The sequence below is a fragment of the Anomaloglossus baeobatrachus genome, chromosome 1, assembly GCF_048569485.1.
Source record: "Anomaloglossus baeobatrachus isolate aAnoBae1 chromosome 1, aAnoBae1.hap1, whole genome shotgun sequence".
Classification (NCBI taxonomy): Eukaryota; Metazoa; Chordata; class Amphibia; order Anura; family Aromobatidae; genus Anomaloglossus; species Anomaloglossus baeobatrachus.
Genome location: NC_134353.1, coordinates 529,625,837 through 529,644,655, shown reverse-complemented (window position 1 = coordinate 529,644,655; position 18,819 = coordinate 529,625,837). Strand labels below are relative to the sequence as shown.

Below are 18,819 nucleotides of genomic sequence, written 5' to 3'. Positions count from 1 at the left end.
TAGGGGAGTGCAATAATTACACTCACCCTGTTTGAAAATTGGAAATTACTACACTCAGATAGCACCACTATGATCTCTTTTCTCATAGTAACATCGAGTGTTTTGTTTTTAGTTCGTATGACAGACATACAACTGACCCCAATGAATGGTGTAAATATGCAATCACATACCAGGAAAGAGTTAATGCAATACTAGCTAGTTGAACATATAAAGAAGCATTTTACACTGATGATTGATCCAAAGCTATAGTCAATCAAGTGGTCACCAAAGCCGCACTTTTACTAAGATCAGTGCATTGCCTTGGGTCTTTCATTTTCCTCTTTGAACATAGAGGGCTTTAAATGTGGTATGTTGTATTGTTTAACTGTCACTTGTATATATTTAAAGAAAAAAAAATAGTCATTTTTAAACTTTACTGTGAACAAGTTTCTTTAATATACAATGTTTAACACCAGATGCAAGGGTTAGGCAGATAAGGAAAACACAACAAAGAAAGTAAAATCTGACTCTATAATGTCTTTTATAACTTTGTTTTATCACTGTGGTTAATGGTGAAGGGACTGTCAGCACAGAATGACTGTTCAAACCATGTACAGGCACTCGGTGCATCACAGCGGAGCCAAACATCTAAATACACCTTTCCACCTCCTTGTTTCTCTCCTCTTCACACTTCCCAGGCTCTATGAAGCCAGAGCTACCAAACAAGACAAAGGAGGAGGAGATAAGGGGAAAACAAGCAGATAGGAAGGTGCACTTAAATGTTTGTCCATGGCATAATTCACCAAGCCCCTCTGCTTGGTTTGAACAGTCATTCTGTGCTGACAGAGTCCCTTTAACACTAGAAGTCCCAGGAATTTCGAGCTCCATAGGGTTCCAATGGTAGAAATGTTAAATGACCCCTCTCTGGGACTTCTAGTGTTAAAGTATGTTTTCTCTGAAACGCCGCAGCATTTCAGAGACAAGCATACCTGGCTTACTTCATACAGCCAGTGCATGATACATGCTACTTGAACGGGCAGCATGTATCAGCTATCACTTTCTCTTAAAGGCAACATCCTGGCTGAGGTAGAGAAATAAATCCATACAACATATTTTAAAGCAAATCACAATAAAGGGAACCTGTCAGGTGCAATATGCACCCAGAACCACAAGCAGTTCTGGGTGCATATTACTAATCCCTGCCTAACCGTCCCTGTATACACTAGCATAAAGGGATCTTTACAAAAAGTATTTCAAAAGATCTTTTATCATATTCTAATTTGGCCAGGGACTAGTCCCAAGGGTGTTACTTCCCCTGGCTAGTCAACCCCCTTAGCATGTTAGTACGCCCCTGTGGGTGTGCTAACATGCTAATAAATACGCAGTGTCAGAGGATGGTCTCACTCACATCTCCGCTGCCATCGCGTCCTACTCCTGGATTTTGTCCCAATGCACATGATCCCGGACTTTCGGTCATGCGCACTACAAGGTCTTGAAGCCAGGACTCGTACACCCGGCAGTCATGTGCACTATGAAGCCAAGGTGTAGTAACATACTAAGGGGGCCGACTAGCCAGTGTAAGTAACACCATCATGATTAGTCACTGGCATCATTAGCATATCATATGGAATCTTTAGAAATACTTTTTCTAAAAATCCCTTTATCTATGCTACTATAGGCTGGGACGGTTAGGCAGGGATTAGTAACATGCACCCAGAACTGCTCGTGGTTCTGGGTGCATATTGTACCTGACAGGCTCCCTTTAAGTTATGACCTTACCAAATTTCTTATATCTTAATCTCCTATAAAGAATTTTGATTAGAATTTAAAGGTGATTTCAGATTTATAGGAGCCATTTTCAGCACTACTTTAATATGACAAAAGATTCCAGTCTCAGTGATTACAGGGTAAAGAGGTATACAAAAGGAAAATGCATTTCAACTTATTCTCGGTTTATTACACGGCCATTCGCTTGGGAGAAATCTTGCATTTCCTCTTCAATCATGTCAGGGTTGTCATCAGTTTCTGAAGCAAAATCATTGATGCTAAAGTCAGGTACCTAGGAAAAAGAAGTTGGATTTATTTTTTGTAGACATGCAGCAGAAAGAATAACAACCCCATACACCATACCTACTGTTCATAGACCACTGTATTGAAAAGGAAGACACATGAAAGGGTACAAATGGGGGTTGCCCCATAATAATTCTAGATATTTATATATACCAAGCACATACATATCTACAAACTTACAGCGCCCCCTTTGGATTCTGGCCAAGCCACTTCAAAGGTGTACGCACCCCCCAAGCAATGCCTGCTCTGTTCACAGGACAGAATGGTATCCATCTGATGACATGCTCTTCCAGTCACCTGCCAAAGGCAGTCAATCACAGGCTGCAGTATCTCTGACTTTTTAATACAACAGGCCTGGGAAAACGTTTCATTTTCTAGCACATCCAAGCCTAAAATATTTTTTCTTATGTTGGACAATTCCTTCAAGATTGTACTAAAATGTTGCCATGCATTTTTATGCAGAAATGTATTTTTGAAACCCTCATCTACATGTATTGCAGTTTAGGCCTGGGCCACACTTTTTATATTGCTGACTGATTTTAACTAAATGGCAGCTGTATTCCAACAACTGCATACAACTCAATTAGTATAACTTTGGATGGCAGCCATAGCTAAAGTCAAATCAGTAGGACTACAAAAGTCACTGTAGCCCAGGCCTCATTATTGTCAAAAAAGAAACATAATTAGCTATACCAATTCAAGGCCAGGCTACATGCAACATTATTTACATATCGAGAAAAATGTCTTTACTTCCCCACCATAATATTTGTGGTATCTTAACTCAAGAGATTATATAATAAAAAACAAAAAAAACTGGAAACAGAGTATATTGTACCAATTATTTCTTTATTTTACAAAAGTCATAAACATTTATTTATTCAACACCCATTAAAAACACCAAAAGAAAATCACTTGTACAAAAAAAAACAATAATGGAGGAATTTTGATCAGTAACCTATTGATAAGACAGGTGAGGGGATACACTGCTCAAAATTATTAGATTTTTTAAAATATATTAAAATGTATAAATCGAGCAACACCCCAACACCCTCCCCAATAATTAAATATATTGCACTAATGGTTCAGTGCAATATATTTAATTATTGGGGAGGGTGTTGGGGTGTTGCTCGATTTATAAAATTTTAATATATTTTATAAATCTAATAATTATGAGCAGTGTATCCCCTCACCTGTCTTATCAATAGGTTAATGGTCAAAATTCCTCCATTATTGTTTTTTTTCAAGTGATTTTCTTTTGGTGTTTTTAATGGGTGTTGAATAAATAAATGTTTATAACTTATGTAAAATAAAAAAAAAATAATTGGTACAATATACTCTGCTTCCTGTTTGTTTTTGATACGCAAACTTATTTGCCAAGATGCATGTCAAAACCCTATTTGTTATCCCCTTTCAACATTAATATGTAAATTAACATCCTGGTAAGGGGTCTGCATGTGTGGAGGGCACCCAGGTGCTGAGCTCTGTGTGTAACTGATGCAGGCTATTAGCCAACCCCGTAACCTTGACGCAATCATGGGGACCAATTAGTTGGATCTCGGCTGGAGAAGGACTTGGATCTATAGCTGAGGCTGGATCCTAGAGCATGTGTATGGACTGTTACAGAATGGAGATCAGTGGCCACGTGGGATTGTGTTTTGTTGTTCACCCTGTTGGACTCAAGGAACTCATATAAGGACCATTGCCATATTTTTCCTGGCGTTGGAATACCGGGAGGCGCCCCTGGATCTTTTGTTTTGTTGTGGACTCCTTGCAGACTTTAAGGATTTATATTTATGTTTGGTGCTTTATCTTTGTGGTTCCAATAAAGCCCTTTGAATTGTTCCTTGGCCTGGCGTCCCTCACTGCTCTGTCGCATACCCCGTCACAAACTGGTTGGCAGTGGCAGGATCAGAGCATAATAAATGGAGGACAACGGCCCTTTAACATCTGGAATCAGAACCTCAGAGTACAAGAACTGGACTGTGGTGAGCCTACAAACAAAGGCCCGTGAATTAGGAGTCGGTTACAAAGGACTCTCTAAGGAGCAACTAATTGAGGCATTGGAAAACGCTTGCCTGTAAGATGGCACCGAGGAACAATTTCCACAGCAAGGACAGGAAAGACGGGAGCTGGAGGTAAATACCCCAAAAAGTCAGTGGGTTGTGTGGTATCAGGAGGAGATGGCACTGCTTGGAGATGAGGTCACCGTTGAATATAAGATGGATGCCATTCGCAGAGCTCAAGAGAGGGCATTGCTGGAGAGGAGGTTTGCTGTGGAAGCAGCTAGAGGCTCCAGACAGACTGTACCCACAGCACCCACTATGAGGGAATTCTCCAGAGTGTCCCGCAAGGACTTTAAGCCATTTAATGAAGCTGCATGCGACATTGAGGGCTTCTTCCAGGACTTTGAGCATCAGTGCCGATTAATGGAAGTCCCAGAAAGAGCGCGAGTCAGACAGCTGGTGGGCCTCTTGGAGGGTGGAGCTGCCAACGCCTATAGAGTTATGGACCCTGAGTGGAATTGTGAGTATGGAGAGAAAAAACAGACCATTCTAGAACATTATGCCGAGACCCCAGATACTTATAGGACTCAGTTTCGTACGTTAGCCTGTGATGGGGAAGTGTCTTTCAAGATGTATGCCCACAGACTGAAACAAGTAAGCCATCGCTGGCTGGAGGGAGAGGGGGCCTTAACTTAGGAGATGGTCATCCAGGTCATCCTAAAAGAACAGTTTTATGCCAAGTGCCCTACTGCGATCCGGGAATGGGTGCGCGAGAGGAGACCAGAGACAGTGGAACAAGCTGCTGCTCTAGCTGATGAGGTGCTCACTATCAAACCTCAGTGGAAGAAGCTGCTAGCAGAGGGAGCAAAACTGACCAGCTCCCCAACACCAGAGGTGACTTGTCCTTCAGTACCCAATGTTCTTCGACCTCCTAGATCACCGCCTCATGTGGATACCCATGTGTATGTGCCTCCAGTTGTTTCTACCACATTTTCTGGAATGCGACGAGGAGACAAAGTAGAAGAGCGAAGATGTTATAGCTGTGGGCATCCCGGGCATCTGCGGGCCACATGGCCATCTATCCTGTGGAGTCATCCTCCAAATCGACAACCACCTCCAGAACCTGTACCTCGCTATCAGTCACCAAGGTCTCCTACCTACTTCTCTAGAATGCAAACTGGAAGGAGTGAGACGCAGCGCAGATGTTATCGATGTGGGCAGCCTGGTCATCTGCAAGCTCACTGTCCAGGTGTTCGGAGGCAGAACAGCTGCAGACCACCTTTGCCTGTCCATTATCTACAGACACCCTCAGCAGGAGAAGAGCTGGATTCAGGCCCTGATGATTTGCCAAGTGACTCTAATATGTTGACTTCCCTACCAGGAGTCTATGGGTTGCGAGCCACAGCCACCCTCTCTTATGATCTTCAGCATAAACATCTACAGGAGGTCCTGCTGGATTGCCAAAAAGTTGTTGGTTTTCGTGACACTGGGGCTTTTCTCACCATAGCAGATCCCCGAGTTATTCAACCAGAAGCAATTCAAAAGGGACCAGGAATTGCCATTGAATTGGCTGGAGGTACTCAGAGATATATTCCAAGAGCGAGTGTAACCCTGGATTATGGCTTTGGGGCAAAACAATGCATAATTGGTGTGATGAGCGGCCTTCCTGCAGACATTTTCCTACGCAATGATGTGGGAGATCTACAATGCCAATTTGTGGGTGCAGGAAGCAAAGTTTAAGTGAAGGAGGACACAAACTGGAGCCGAACATTCAATCCTATATCTTCACCATACAATATAGAAGGGGCAGCCAACACCCAAAATACAGACGGATTGTCCAGGCAGGAGGAGCCCCGAGTCAGGTCCACCATGTTTACGTGTACTTGACAAGCGACCTGTTGAGGTCACTACTCCGTACACAAATTGAGGGGGGAAGGGGCTGTAACAGTGTGTCCCTCCCCCGCCTATGCTCATGGTGTAATAGTCTATCTCTCCTTGACTGTCCTGTATGTACTACTGGTGGGGGATTGTTTGTTCTTCTCAGCATGGGACTTCTCCAATCCACAACTTGGTAAACAGAACAGAGCCAGGAGTCTAAAGTCCATTCATGTATCAAATGTCATCATATGTCCAGGCGGAGTTGGGCCCACCTTAGGGGCTGATCCCAGGAGAGAAGAACAATGAGACCCATGTTAGGTCAGTTAGTTGGATCTCGGCTGGAGAAGGACTAGGATCTATAGCTGAGGCTGGATCCTAGAGCCTGTGTATGGACTGTTACAGACTGGAGATCAGTGGCCATGTGGGATTGTGTTTTGTTGTTCACCCTGTTGGACTCAAGGAACTCATATAAGGACCATTGCCATATTTTCCCTGGCGTTGGAATACCGGGAGGCGCCCCTGGATCTTTTGTTTTGTTGTGGACTCCTTGCAGACTTTAAGGATTTATATTTATGTTTGGTGCTTTATCTTTGTGGTTCCAATAAAGCCCTTTGGATTGTTCCTTCGCCTGGCGTCCCTCACTGCTCTGTCGCATACCCCGTCACAGACATCAACACCCTATATAAGGTGTGCTTAATTATTAGGCAACTTCCTTTCCTTTGGCAAAATGGGTCAGAAGAGAGATTTGACGGGCTCTGAAAAGTCCAAAATTGTCAGATGTCTTGCAGAGGGATGCCGCAGACTTGAAATTGCCAAACTTTTGATGTGATCACCAAACAATCAAGCGTTTCATGGCAAATAGCCAACAGGGTCGCAAGAAGCGTGTTGGGTAAAAAAGGCGCAAAATAACTGCCCATTAATTGAGGAATATCAAGTGTGACGCTGCCACGATGCCATTTGCCACCAGTTTGGCCATATTTCAGAGCTCCAACGTTACTGGAGTATCAAAAAGCACAAGGTGTGCCATACTCAGGGACATGGCCAAGGTAAAGAAGGCTGAAAAACGAACACCTTTGAACAAGAAACATAAGATAAAATGTCAAGACTGGACCAAGAAATATCTTAAGACTGATTTTTCAAAAGTTTTATTGACTGATGAAATAACAGTGACTCCTGATGGGCCAGATGGATGGGCCAGAGGCTGGATCAGTAAAGGGCAGAGAGCTCCACTCCGACTCAGACGCTAGCAAGGTGGAGGTGGGGTATTGGTATGGGCTGGTATCATCAAAAATGAACTTGTGGACTTCCGGGAGGCGGAGCTACGAGGTAGCTGCTTTTATCATGAGCTCCTCAGCAGCCTAGGCCAAAAACGTTATCCAGGCCCATCCTAACATCTCAAGGCTGCAGAGATAAGGCCAGGACAAGGGGCGCACATCAGGCCCGGCTCTCCTGATACTCCGGAGGTGAAAGGTGTATGCTGCTCCACAAAGAAAGGAGTGCTCTGACACAAAGCACCAGGCTGCAGGCTGTGGGCTGTGCTGCACAGAGGAACGCTGCCCATCCTCCCTGCTCCCCCTGCAGCTGTGCCACTGCAAACGGAAAGCACCCGGGACCTGGTAAGAGAGGGGTTAAATATCGGGCACTAACATCCAGAAGGAGGCAGGGAAGGGGACTGAAGTGCTTCCAGAGGCAGCCATAGTTTTCAGTGAACTCTCACACACTCCCCTCCCTGCCACAGAAGAAATAGTGAAACACTGAGCAGCAGCAAGCTCAGCAAACAGGACTGCACGCTGTGTTTACCTGTCACACAGAGCTCCGTGGACAGGCCCAACGTCTGAGATACTGTGAGTGAGGAGGGAGCTGAGAGCCCTTGGAGACATTCGGCTGTGAGAGCAGGTCAGGAGATAAACAGGGGGCTGTGGAGGGGGCAGATACATCCCTGCAGGTCTCACCTTAAATGGCTGCTGCACAAGGCCTGTAATCTGCAACAGTAAACAGAGGCAGATAAGCCTGAAGTGCATCACAGCTCAACTTGATTAACCCCTACCTCACCACTTCACCAGCACTGACAGTATAGAAGAGGGTGAAAAACAAAAATAAGTGGGATCAGTCATCTGGCCTGCCTCCTGCCCTTCTGACTGGTCTTTTTCAAGTAACATCTATACACTCTCATACACAGCGTGGAAATAATTGTGAAACGGCCAAGTTTACCACACAGATGTAATTAAGCTTATGTTATTGTGACGTCACCACAGTCTCTAAAGAAGCTCCATATTTACAGTTCTTACTATGGATAAATTTGTGGGTAAGAGCAATGCCACACAACCAAGTAAAGGAATTAGACCGCAAAGACGAAACCAAAATGCACCCCCATCACCAGGGGCTTCCCCTGAGGCAACTACAGACCCACCCCAGGCCACTGCTAAGGCCATCACGGATCTCTTGATGCCGGTGATTGATGGGTGGCTGGCAGCCTTCCAGTCTTCATTAGACGTTATAGTCACCCAAGTTAATGCCCAGGGTTCAAGGCTAACAGATGTGGAGCAGAGGGTCTCTGACATGGAGGACGCTGTAAAGGAAATTTCAGAGATGCTGGAGAGCAGGAATAAGGACATTGCTGTATTGCTGGACAAGGTAGATGATCTTGAAAACAGGTCCAGACGCAATAATTTAAGGTTGGTGGGCGTCCCTGAATCGGTTCGGCAAGCTGATCTATTGAAACTCACTTCAGAATGGCTACCAGGAGCTTTGAAATTGGATCTAAAGTCGGGGCCAATTGCTATTGAAAGGGCCCACAGAGTGGGCCCACCTCGAAATGATGGAGAGGTCAGACCCAGACAAGTAATTTTTAAGGTCCTGGACTTCCAAGACAAGATCAGATTGCTGACAGCATTTAGAGAAAATCGCTCACTTACCTACAATAACTCTAAACTGCTTTTGTTCCAAGATTACTCAGCAGCCTTGACAACAAGACGCAAAGCCTTCAATCCAGTATGCAAACTATTGGCGGAAAAAAATATTCGCTTCAGTCTACTGTATCCTGCTGTTCTACGCTTCACTACAGGGGGAAAGAATTGGACTTTTGAAGATCCTAAGTTGGCTTTAAATTACCTTCTTCAGGAAAATGGAGCTTCGCCAGCAGTCAACACAGACACTTAAATCGGAGACGTCACGGTGCTACAGTTCTGATGTTCATCCTGTTTTTCCTTTTTTTTTTCAGTGTCAGGACTGCCAGAGAGGCAGGTGACATTGCCATTAGATTAAGGTTTTTGTTTAGATGGGAAGGGGTTAGGGGGCTCTGCGTGCGTACCTTTAGTTTAGCTCTCATATGGGTTGTCGCGTTTACTCGCTGGGATGGACGAGGGAACCCAAATAGGTTGTTTATAATTTTACAATTAATTCCGCCTTCTGGAATAGGATAAATGACTAACACAGAGAGCACAAATGTGTCCACGATTAAATCGCTGTATTGGTGCTCCTGGAATGTTAACGGGTTAAACTCTCCTATTAAGAGGAAAAAAGTTTTAAATTATCTACATCGTTTAAATTGCCATATTGTCTTCTTACAGGAAACACACTGGATGAAGGGCAATCACCCATTTCTTCACAGCAGAAAATATGCCGTATGCGCAGAAGCGTCATTTACGAGAAAACAAAGAGGGGTAGCTATATTGATCAATAAGCATATTAGTCATGAAGTTCTGGAGGTTTCAGAGGACCCTATAGGGAGATTATTATTGGTGAAAGTGAAGATAGAGGGCACTATCTATAACTTAGCAAACATATATGCACCAAATATTCCTGATCCACAGTTCAGAGCCAGATTGATCGAAAGTATCACAGGTTGGGATATGACTAATTTAATTGTAGGCGGAGATTTCAATGAGGCTCATGATGGAATTTTAGACAGGTCAAGTCCCCAACCATCACCTCTATTGGCGCTCCATAGTGGTTTGCAATATCTCGTCAATCAATTGGGACTAATAGACACATGGCGCATGCAGCACCCAATAGATAAAGATTATACATTTTATTCACATGTCCATGACGTACATACATGGATTGACTATTGGCTACTAAGCCCAGCACTGATGCCACATTTACTTTCCTCCAACATCCTAGACATCTGTATTTCGGATCATGCACCGGTTACTTTTAATTTGTTATTATCTACCACAATACTACGGGAAAGAAGGTGGAGGTTTCCTTCATATTTATATCAATCTGAGGATTTCAAAGCTTCTTTACAAAACCACTGGAGCTTTTATGAGAATGATAATCACGAGCATAGTGGGGACGCTGGTTTGTATTGGGCTGCCTCCAAGGCAGTAGTAAGAGGTCAGATAATATCATATGTCAGCCATAAGAGAAAAAAAGCTCCTGGAACAAACTATATCAGCACAAAAACGTCTCACGCAGGCATATAAAGATTTTAAAAATAACAACACGGATGCGACAAAACAACATTTCTTAGAGGCCAAGGAGGCGGCGGACACCTTGGCCCATGAGATGGCACTTAGTAACCTGGACTACCAGAAACATAAATACTTTAAATGGGGCAACAAACCTGGGAAATTACTAGCTTCTTTAACCAAACCCTTTAGAACCACCACTAGAATCCACAAAATTAAAAAGAAAGATGGTGCCATGGTAACAAAAGATGAGGCAATAGTGGAGGAGTTCAGGGCATTCTTTGGCTCGCTGTATGAGGCGGAACCGAGGGAGGTGGACGGGGAAGCTGATTTTATCCATGGTACCGTAGCGCCCATCTTGACAGAGGAACAAAGAGTAGTACTAAACGCCCCTATAAATATTTCAGAAATAGTAAAAACTATTGGCACTCTTAAACTAGCCAAAAGCCAAGGCCCAACGGATTTAGTAACGAATATTATAAGATCTTGGGAGCCTCTATCGGTCCTCATCTATGTGCAGTGTATAATAAGATAGTCACAGATAGAATCATTCCCGACAGGTTCAATGAGGCAGACATTATAGTATTACCTAAGCCAGGAAAAGACCCACTACAGGTGGAGGGATACAGACCCATCTCATTACTCAACTCTGATTTTAAAATCTTTACTAAAATACTAGCTGGTAGATTACAACAAGTGATTCCAGATCTTATTCTGCCCTTCCAAACGGGATTCGTGCACGGGAAATCCATCACCTATAACATCAGGATGGCTATTGGGGCTATCTCTTATAGTAGGAAGCATAGATGTACCAAACATATAGTAGTTAGCCTTGATGCGGACAAGGCCTTTGACAGGGTCTCTTGGGCCTATTTACATAATCTTTTGGCATGTCGCCAGGTGGGATCCTGGTTTTGCGAAGCTGTCAAGATGATATACACAGAACCCAAATCCAGACTATCTATAAATAATACATTCTCTGAGCCATTTGAGGTACAGAGGGGAACGAGGCAGGGGTGTCCCTTGTCACCTTTATTGTTTAATTTGGCTCTGGACCCAATGTTGAGGACCCTACATAATTTAGCAATATTTCAGGGCATGAGAGTCGGTGAAACAACAATTAAACTTTTGGCTTTTGCCGATGATATTTTATTGTTTATTGCCAATCCCTCTCAAGCGATTCCAGAGATAATGAACACATTGAATAATTTTGGAAAGGCCTCAGGCTTCAGGGTAAATTACAAAAAAACTGAGGCATTGGCAATGTACAAATCGGGTAAAATTGATAACTTATTTCCCTTCCAGTGGTGTACCAGGTCCATTAAATATTTGGGGATTCAGCTCCCAGCAAACCCCTTGTTACTATATCAAATTAATTATAAGCCTCTTATAAATTCATTGATACATCTACTCCAATCTTGGAAACATCTGAAAATATCCTTTTCGGGCCGATGTCACTTAATTAAAATGGTAGCATTCCCCAAAATAATGTTCTTATTTCAGACTCTCCCGTTGCTTCTACGCAAATCAGATATTAAGCTACTAAATTCATCCTTTGGAAAATTCATTTGGGGGCACAAGGGGCGTACTAGGATCAGCTTAATCAAGCTTCAATTACCAAAAGGGGCAGGGGGCATAAATCTTCCAGATCTGGGCAGATATAATCTAGCAGCAAATTTTAGATATGTGGTGGACTGGGTGCGAGGAGTATCTCACTTTGCCAATGTACAATTGGAACAACAGCTATGTTCACAAGTCTCGTTAACAGCATTGCTGCATTTAGGGAACGAGGAAATACCGAGTGAGGTTAGGGATCATCCAACACTATGGCATACTAAACAAACGTGGAGGAAGGTGAGGAAACTTGGTAAAATTAACACTTCAAGTTCCCCATTTCAACCCTTTATTGGAAATCCGAGATTCCTCCAGGGTCGCCCTCCGAGGATTTATGAAACATTGTCAATGCAGGGTTGTGCTTATGCTGCAGATCTAATGGAGCCTGATTGGTCGTTGCTTTCTTACGAGAAGGCGGCACACCGATTTCCAGCTTTTGTGGGTCAGCCTTTTCTTTTTCTTCAGGCGCGTAGCTTGGCACAAAAATATCTTGTTGACAAGCCAAAGGGAGATCTTGGAGGAAGTGTGGATAACTTTCATAAGAGGGCAAGAAGCCAGGCGTCCTCGACTAGTCAGGTTTATTCAATGTTGCGTACAGTTTGGACATGGGAGGGGAAAACAACAGGTCCAGCAAAATGGAAGGTAGACATGCCAGAGTTTGAGGTAAAGGATTTTTTACAAGCTACGCTGTTGCAACGTAAATTTCTGTCGTCCAGTAGCTACACAGATATGGCCTTGATGAGTCTACATAGAGCATATATTACTCCAAAAATTCAATCAAAAATGGACACAAATGCCTCATACTCTTGTTCTAAATGTGGCATAAGAGACACTGACCTGTTTCACCACTTATGGGACTGTGTTCAGATACAGGGAGTATGGAGAAGTGTTCACTCAGTCTTACAAAACACATACAATATTCAGTTTGCTCTGACACCACAGTGGGCGATTTTTAACATGTTGGCGGAGGCACAACAAAGTCTTCCGAGAGGTACCAGGGCAATGTTAACTATTTGGGCCTCGGCCACTAGGAAAAGTATCCTACATCTCTGGGTAAATCCTGAAGCACCCTCTCTAGCGTTTATCCAAACAAAACTAATGTTCATATTCAAAATGGACTGGCTGGATGCACTGTCGAATAAGGAGAAGTTGACTAAGCGTTTCTTTGAAACATGGTCTTTATTTATACCTAACTTGGCTACAGTGCTTAAGGATAGACTTAAATCTCAGTTTGGACAGACCTCTTGGTACCTTCTTGAACTGTTCAATGGACACATACCAATTACATAAGTTACCATTTTAAGTTGCTTCTGGTCGCATGCAGAGCGGGGGGAGGGGTGGGCGGGACTGTTTTGATTATAATGTCATCAATGAAATGCTCTTTGTATAAGAGCAGATTGTAAAAGAAACTCGGTTAAATTTCAATAAAAAGATGTTTAAAAAAAAAATGAACTTGTGAGACCTTTTCAGGTTGAGCATGGAGTGAAGCTCAACTCCCAGACCTACTGCCAGTTTCTGGAAGACAACTTCTTCAAGCAGTGGTACAGGAAGAAGTCGGTATCGTTCAAGAAAAACATGATTTTCATGCAGGACAATGCTTCATCACATGCATCCAACTACTCCACAGCGTGGCTGGCCAGTAAAGGTCTAAAAGATGAAAAAATAATGACATGGCCTCCTTGTTCACCTGATCTGAACCCCATAGATAACCTGTGGTCCCTCATAAAATGTGAGATTTACAGGGAGGGAAAACAGTACACCTCTCAGAACAGTGTCTGGGAGGCTGTGGTGGCTGCTGCACGCAATGTTGATCGTAACCAGATCAAACAACTGACAGAATCTATGGATGGTAGGCTGTTGAGTGTCATCATAAAGAAAGTTCCAAAAAAACAAAGTTTGGGTTCGAAGTTCGAGTGAGTTACGAGTGCAAACCACTCAAGCGAGCAGCGCTGTACTTGGATATGAGTGATGCGCAGCCCTGTGCAAGCCGATTGCAATGTTTGAAAAAATAGTGTGAAAAATCCTGCCTACCCTCCCCTGGTAGTGTTCTGGTTATGGCTGGCAGCATGTGGGTGAAGCCACGAAGTGCCCAATTACAGACTTCCATTGAGGTTCGGATCATGTCCGGGTCACAAACAAACTTTTTTTAAGGTTCGACTGTACCTGCCGAACCAAATTTCCAAAGGTTCACTCATCTCTAGTCAACAGTAAAATGTTCCTTGATCTGAGAACCTTGTCCAATGACTTCATTGTTGATTTCCCCATACCTATTCTCTTACTGACTACTGATGACGTCACTGCATCTCTAGTGATCGTTGATCCAAGTAGTTTGAAGTCCTTTACAACTTCCCATTCGCCGCTGTCCAAATCAAATGTGTCCCAGTCGTACTTTGCAGTTGTCAATATCTTTATCTTTGTATTGAGTAGGAGTTCCATGTTCGAGCCCATTCATTCCATCTACGCTTGCTGCTATAACCTATGTATCATCTGCATATATCAGATTGTTGACAATTCGTCCAGCAATTTTGATTCCTTCTTTTTGGCAAGTCCAGTTCTCCCGAAAATAGCTTTTGCATATAAATTGGAGAGATGGCGACTGGATGCAGCCTTGTGCAATTCCTCGCTCTGCTTTTAGCTATGCTGTGTACCAATGTTCCATTTCGGACTCTTTCTTCTTGGTTGATGTGAAGGTTTCTAATGAGGCTGATCACATGGTTTGGCACACTCATACACTTCATTGTATTCCAAAGTTTCTGCTGATCAATACAGTCATAGGCTTAGCTGTAGGCAATGAAACAAAAATATAGCTCCTTGTTGTATTCTTTGGCCATATCCAGTATATGTTAACATCTCTTGTCCCTCTGCCTTTTCTGAATCCTACTTCTTCTGGCAGTTGTATCACAGTAAGGCTGGTTTCACACTACGTTTATTTAACATCCGTCCATAACGTTTTTTTTAGCGGAAAAACGGATCCAGTGCAAATGCGTTTTCACTTCAATGCATTTGCAATGGACTCGCGTCCACCTGCGTTCGCATGCGTTTGCGTGCGTTAGACACAGGATCCGTACTTTTGCGTTATTTTAACATGTTTCAAAAACGCTACTTGTAGCGTTTTTTACCTTTGTCAAAATAACGCATCTCACAGGATCCTTCACATTGCGCCGCGAGCTGCAATGCATTTCAATGAGCGCTGGATCCTGCCTAGCAGAATGCGTTGAGTTGCGTTGTAACAGGATCCTGCTTTTGTACTGAGCATGCCCAGAAAGTACTGAGCATGCCCAGAACCAGTCTCGCGTGATCTGTCTCTCTCTCCTCCTCCCTCCCTCACCCTCTCTATCTCTGTCTTTCCCCCTTCCTCTCCTCTCTCTCTCTCCCACCTGAGAGCTGCGGACACTCGTAACCAAGGTAAATATCGGGTAACCACTTATCTTAGTTACCCGATGTTTACGTTGGTTACGTGTGCAGGCAGCCCGGCTCCTAGCAGCTGCAGACACTCGTAACCAAGATAAATATCGGGTATCCAAGCCCGATGTTTACCTTGGTTACGAGCGTCTGCAGCTGTCATCTTAGTTACCCGATGTTTACGTTGGTAACGTGTGCAGGGAGCCCGGCTCCTAGCAGCTGCAGACGCTTGTAACCAAAGTAAATACCCGATGTTTACCTTGGTTACAGCCTCACAGCTGTTAGATGCCGGCTCCCAGTCTGGCACATTTAGTTCTCCTCACTCCCGATCACATGACTCCAATGCCCGCCCCTAAACATCCAGTGACAGGATCCTGCAAAATAACACATGCGTTTGCATGCGTTTTTTGCTGTAAAAGCAGGATCCGCTTTTGCAGCAAAAAAACGTTCAGGACGCATGTTAAAAAGACGTAGTGTGAAAGCAGCCTAAGGATGTAGCTATTTTTTTTAGGCTCTTCAGTATTTTGCTGGTATAGGTGCAATAGGTTCCAATTGGTAGGATCACCCTTCTTCGGAATAGGAACACCAATCTTGTCCAGTCCTTGGGCCCTTAACCAATGTGAAATCATCAACCACTGCTTCTGAAGGTTATTAGCTGTATTAGAATATTCTCACACTCAGGTGCTTTATTTCTTGACAGAAGCATTGTAGCACCAATAATTTTGTCTTTCAGGATACTTGGTTCACTAACATTTCCAGTCTGTTTCTTTCTAAATCACTGAGTTGTTCTTGTAGTGGCACTCAATGTATTCTTGCCCTAATGCCTTGATTTGTTCTGGCTCACTTGGTGTTTTTTTTTACCCTTGGTGCCTTTTAACATTCCCATTGTTAAAACTTTTGTTGTATCTTTGATCTGCCTTCCTAGTCTTGCCCTTCAGATTTTATTTATTATTATTTTTTTTTACCTCTGTATATATCAGTTGGCTATAAAGTTGTTAGCTCAAATGGCTCTCTTTAGTAATTTAAAGATGTTGTCTAGATCCTGATTGTTACCTTTTACAATTCATTTTTCTTTAAGGATCTTTACGGTCTTCACAAATGGGACTGTCAGCACAGAATGACTGTTTAAACTGGGTGCACAAAGTAATCCCTAGGGCCCCTTTCACATTGCGTTTTTCTCTACGTCCACAGGTCTCGTCGGGGCATCCGTCCAGACCGTCCCTCCCCCACTCTGCAAAACGTGCTCCGGACGCATGCGCCCGACAGGGCCATTCACTGTTATGGGGCGTTAGCTTGTGCTCTGTTTTGTGCAATTTTGTGCATATATACGTTTCTGCAGATGGACACCTGAACGTAGGTGGTCTACGTTCGGGTGTCCGTCTGCAGAAACGTACATGTGCACCAAATTGCACAAAACAGAGCACACGCTAACCCAGTGCGCTCCATAACAGTGAATGGCCCTGTCGGGCGCATGCGTCCGGAGCACGTTTTGCAGAGTGGGGGAGGGGCGGTCCGGACGGATGCCCCGACAGGACCTGTGGACGTAGAGAAAAACGCAATGTGAAAGGGGCCTAAATCCTGAAGTGCTCCAGAGCACAGCTGCTTGTGTGCCCAGACATTTGTGATTGTTCCTTAATTCAATCTCACCCTTAGGCGGGCTTTGCACGTTGCGACATCGCAGGCCGATGCTGCGATGTCGCACGCGATAGTGCCCGCCCCCGTCGCAGGTACGATATCGTGTGATAGCTGGCGTAGCGAAAACTATCGCTATGCCAGCTTCACACGCACTCTCCTGCCCTGCGACCGTCGCTCTGGCCGGCGACCCGCCTCCTTCCTAAAGGGGCGGGTCGTGCTGCGTCACAGCGACGTCACACGGCAGGCGGCCAATAGGAGCGGAGGGGCGGAGATGAGCAGGATGTAAATATCCTGCCCAGCTCCTTCCTTCCGCATATCCTATGGAAGCCGCAGTGACGCCGGTAGGAGATGTTCCTCGCTCCTGCGGCTTCACACACAGCGATGTGTGCTGCCGCAGGAGCGAGGAACAACATCGGACCGTCGCGTCAGCGTAATTATGAATTACGCTGACGCTGCAACGATGATACGATTACGAGGATTTTGCGTTCGTTAATCGTATCATCAAGGCTTTACACACTACGATATCGCATGCGATGCCGGATGTGCGTCACTTTCAATTTGACCCCCCTGACATCGCACCTGCGATGTCGTAGTGTGCAAAGCCGCCCTTAGGGCTGCTTCTCACTTGCGAGTTTCTCGCAGTAGAGCAATGCGAGAAAATCTCGCATTGGAATCGGACACGTTAGTGAATGATTCAGCTCTCATCTGCGATTTTTTTCTCACTCCAAATCGGACTGAGAAAAAAATCACAGCATGCTGCTTTTTTGCGAGTTTCTACTGCGAGTCTCTCCAATGCAAATCTATGGGAGCGTGTAAAAAATCGGATGTCACGGGACGGCACTCACACCATCCTAGTGACATCCGATTTTCTAAATACATTTCTCGCATGTTTCCTAAAACACTGGAAACGAGTGATGTCTCACAATGTCTGTCAATCACTATTCTCTGTCAGTCGGTCTCTCCCTCTCGGTCTCTATTCTCTCTCTGTCGGTCCGTCACTATCTCTGTCCCTCTCTCACAGTCTGTCAGTTATTTTCCCCTTTTCTCTCATACTCACCAATCCCCGATCCCCGGCGCGGCGCTGCACGGCATTCACACTGCTGCGGCGGCTTTTACTATTTTGAAAAAGCCGGCCGCTCATTAAACAATTTCGTATTCCCTACTTTCCCCGCCCACAGGCGCCTATGATTGGTTGCAGTGAGACACGCCCCCACGCTGAGTGACAGGTGTCTCACTGCAACCAATCACAGCAGCCGGTGGGCGGGTCTATACTGTGCAGTGAAATAAATAATTAAATAAATAAAAAAAACGGCGTGCGGTCCCCCCCAATTTTAATACCAGCCAGATAAAGCCATACAGCTGAAGGCTGGTATTCTCAGGATGGGGAGCTCCACGTTATGGGGAGCCCCCCAGCCTAACAATATCAGTCAGCAGCCGCCCAGAATTGCCGCATACATTATATGCGACAGTTCTGGGACTGTACCCGGCTCTTCCCGATTTGCCCTGGTGCGTTGGCAAATCGGGGTAATAAGGAGTTATTGGCAGCCCATAGCTGCCAATAAGTCCTAGATTAATCATGTCAGGCGTCTCCCCGAGAAACCTTCCATGATTAATCTGTAAGTGACATTAAATAAACACACACATCTGAAAAAATCCTTTATTAGAAATAAAAAACACTAACAAATTCCCTCATCACCAATTTAATCAGCCCCAAAAAGCCCTCCATGTCCGGCGTCATCCAGGATGGTCCAGCGTCGCTTCCAGCGCTGCTGCATGGAGGTGCCCGGAGCTGCAGCAGACACCGCCGCTCCTGTCACCTCCACACA

The 18,819-nt window shown here is 44.5% G+C and overlaps 1 protein-coding gene across 1 annotated transcript in view; it reads right to left on the bottom strand.

Moving 5' to 3' along the window:
- Positions 1-411: 411 nt before the first annotated feature.
- LOC142244182 (perilipin-2-like) overlaps positions 412-18,819 on the bottom strand; it is a 55,096-nt gene continuing 36,688 nt past the window's right edge. Inside the window, exon 9 of the mRNA XM_075316391.1 lies at positions 412-2,038. Within this exon, the coding sequence (XP_075172506.1) occupies positions 1,922-2,038 (117 nt within the window). The 3' untranslated portion in view covers positions 412-1,921. The remainder of the gene's footprint in view (positions 2,039-18,819) is intronic.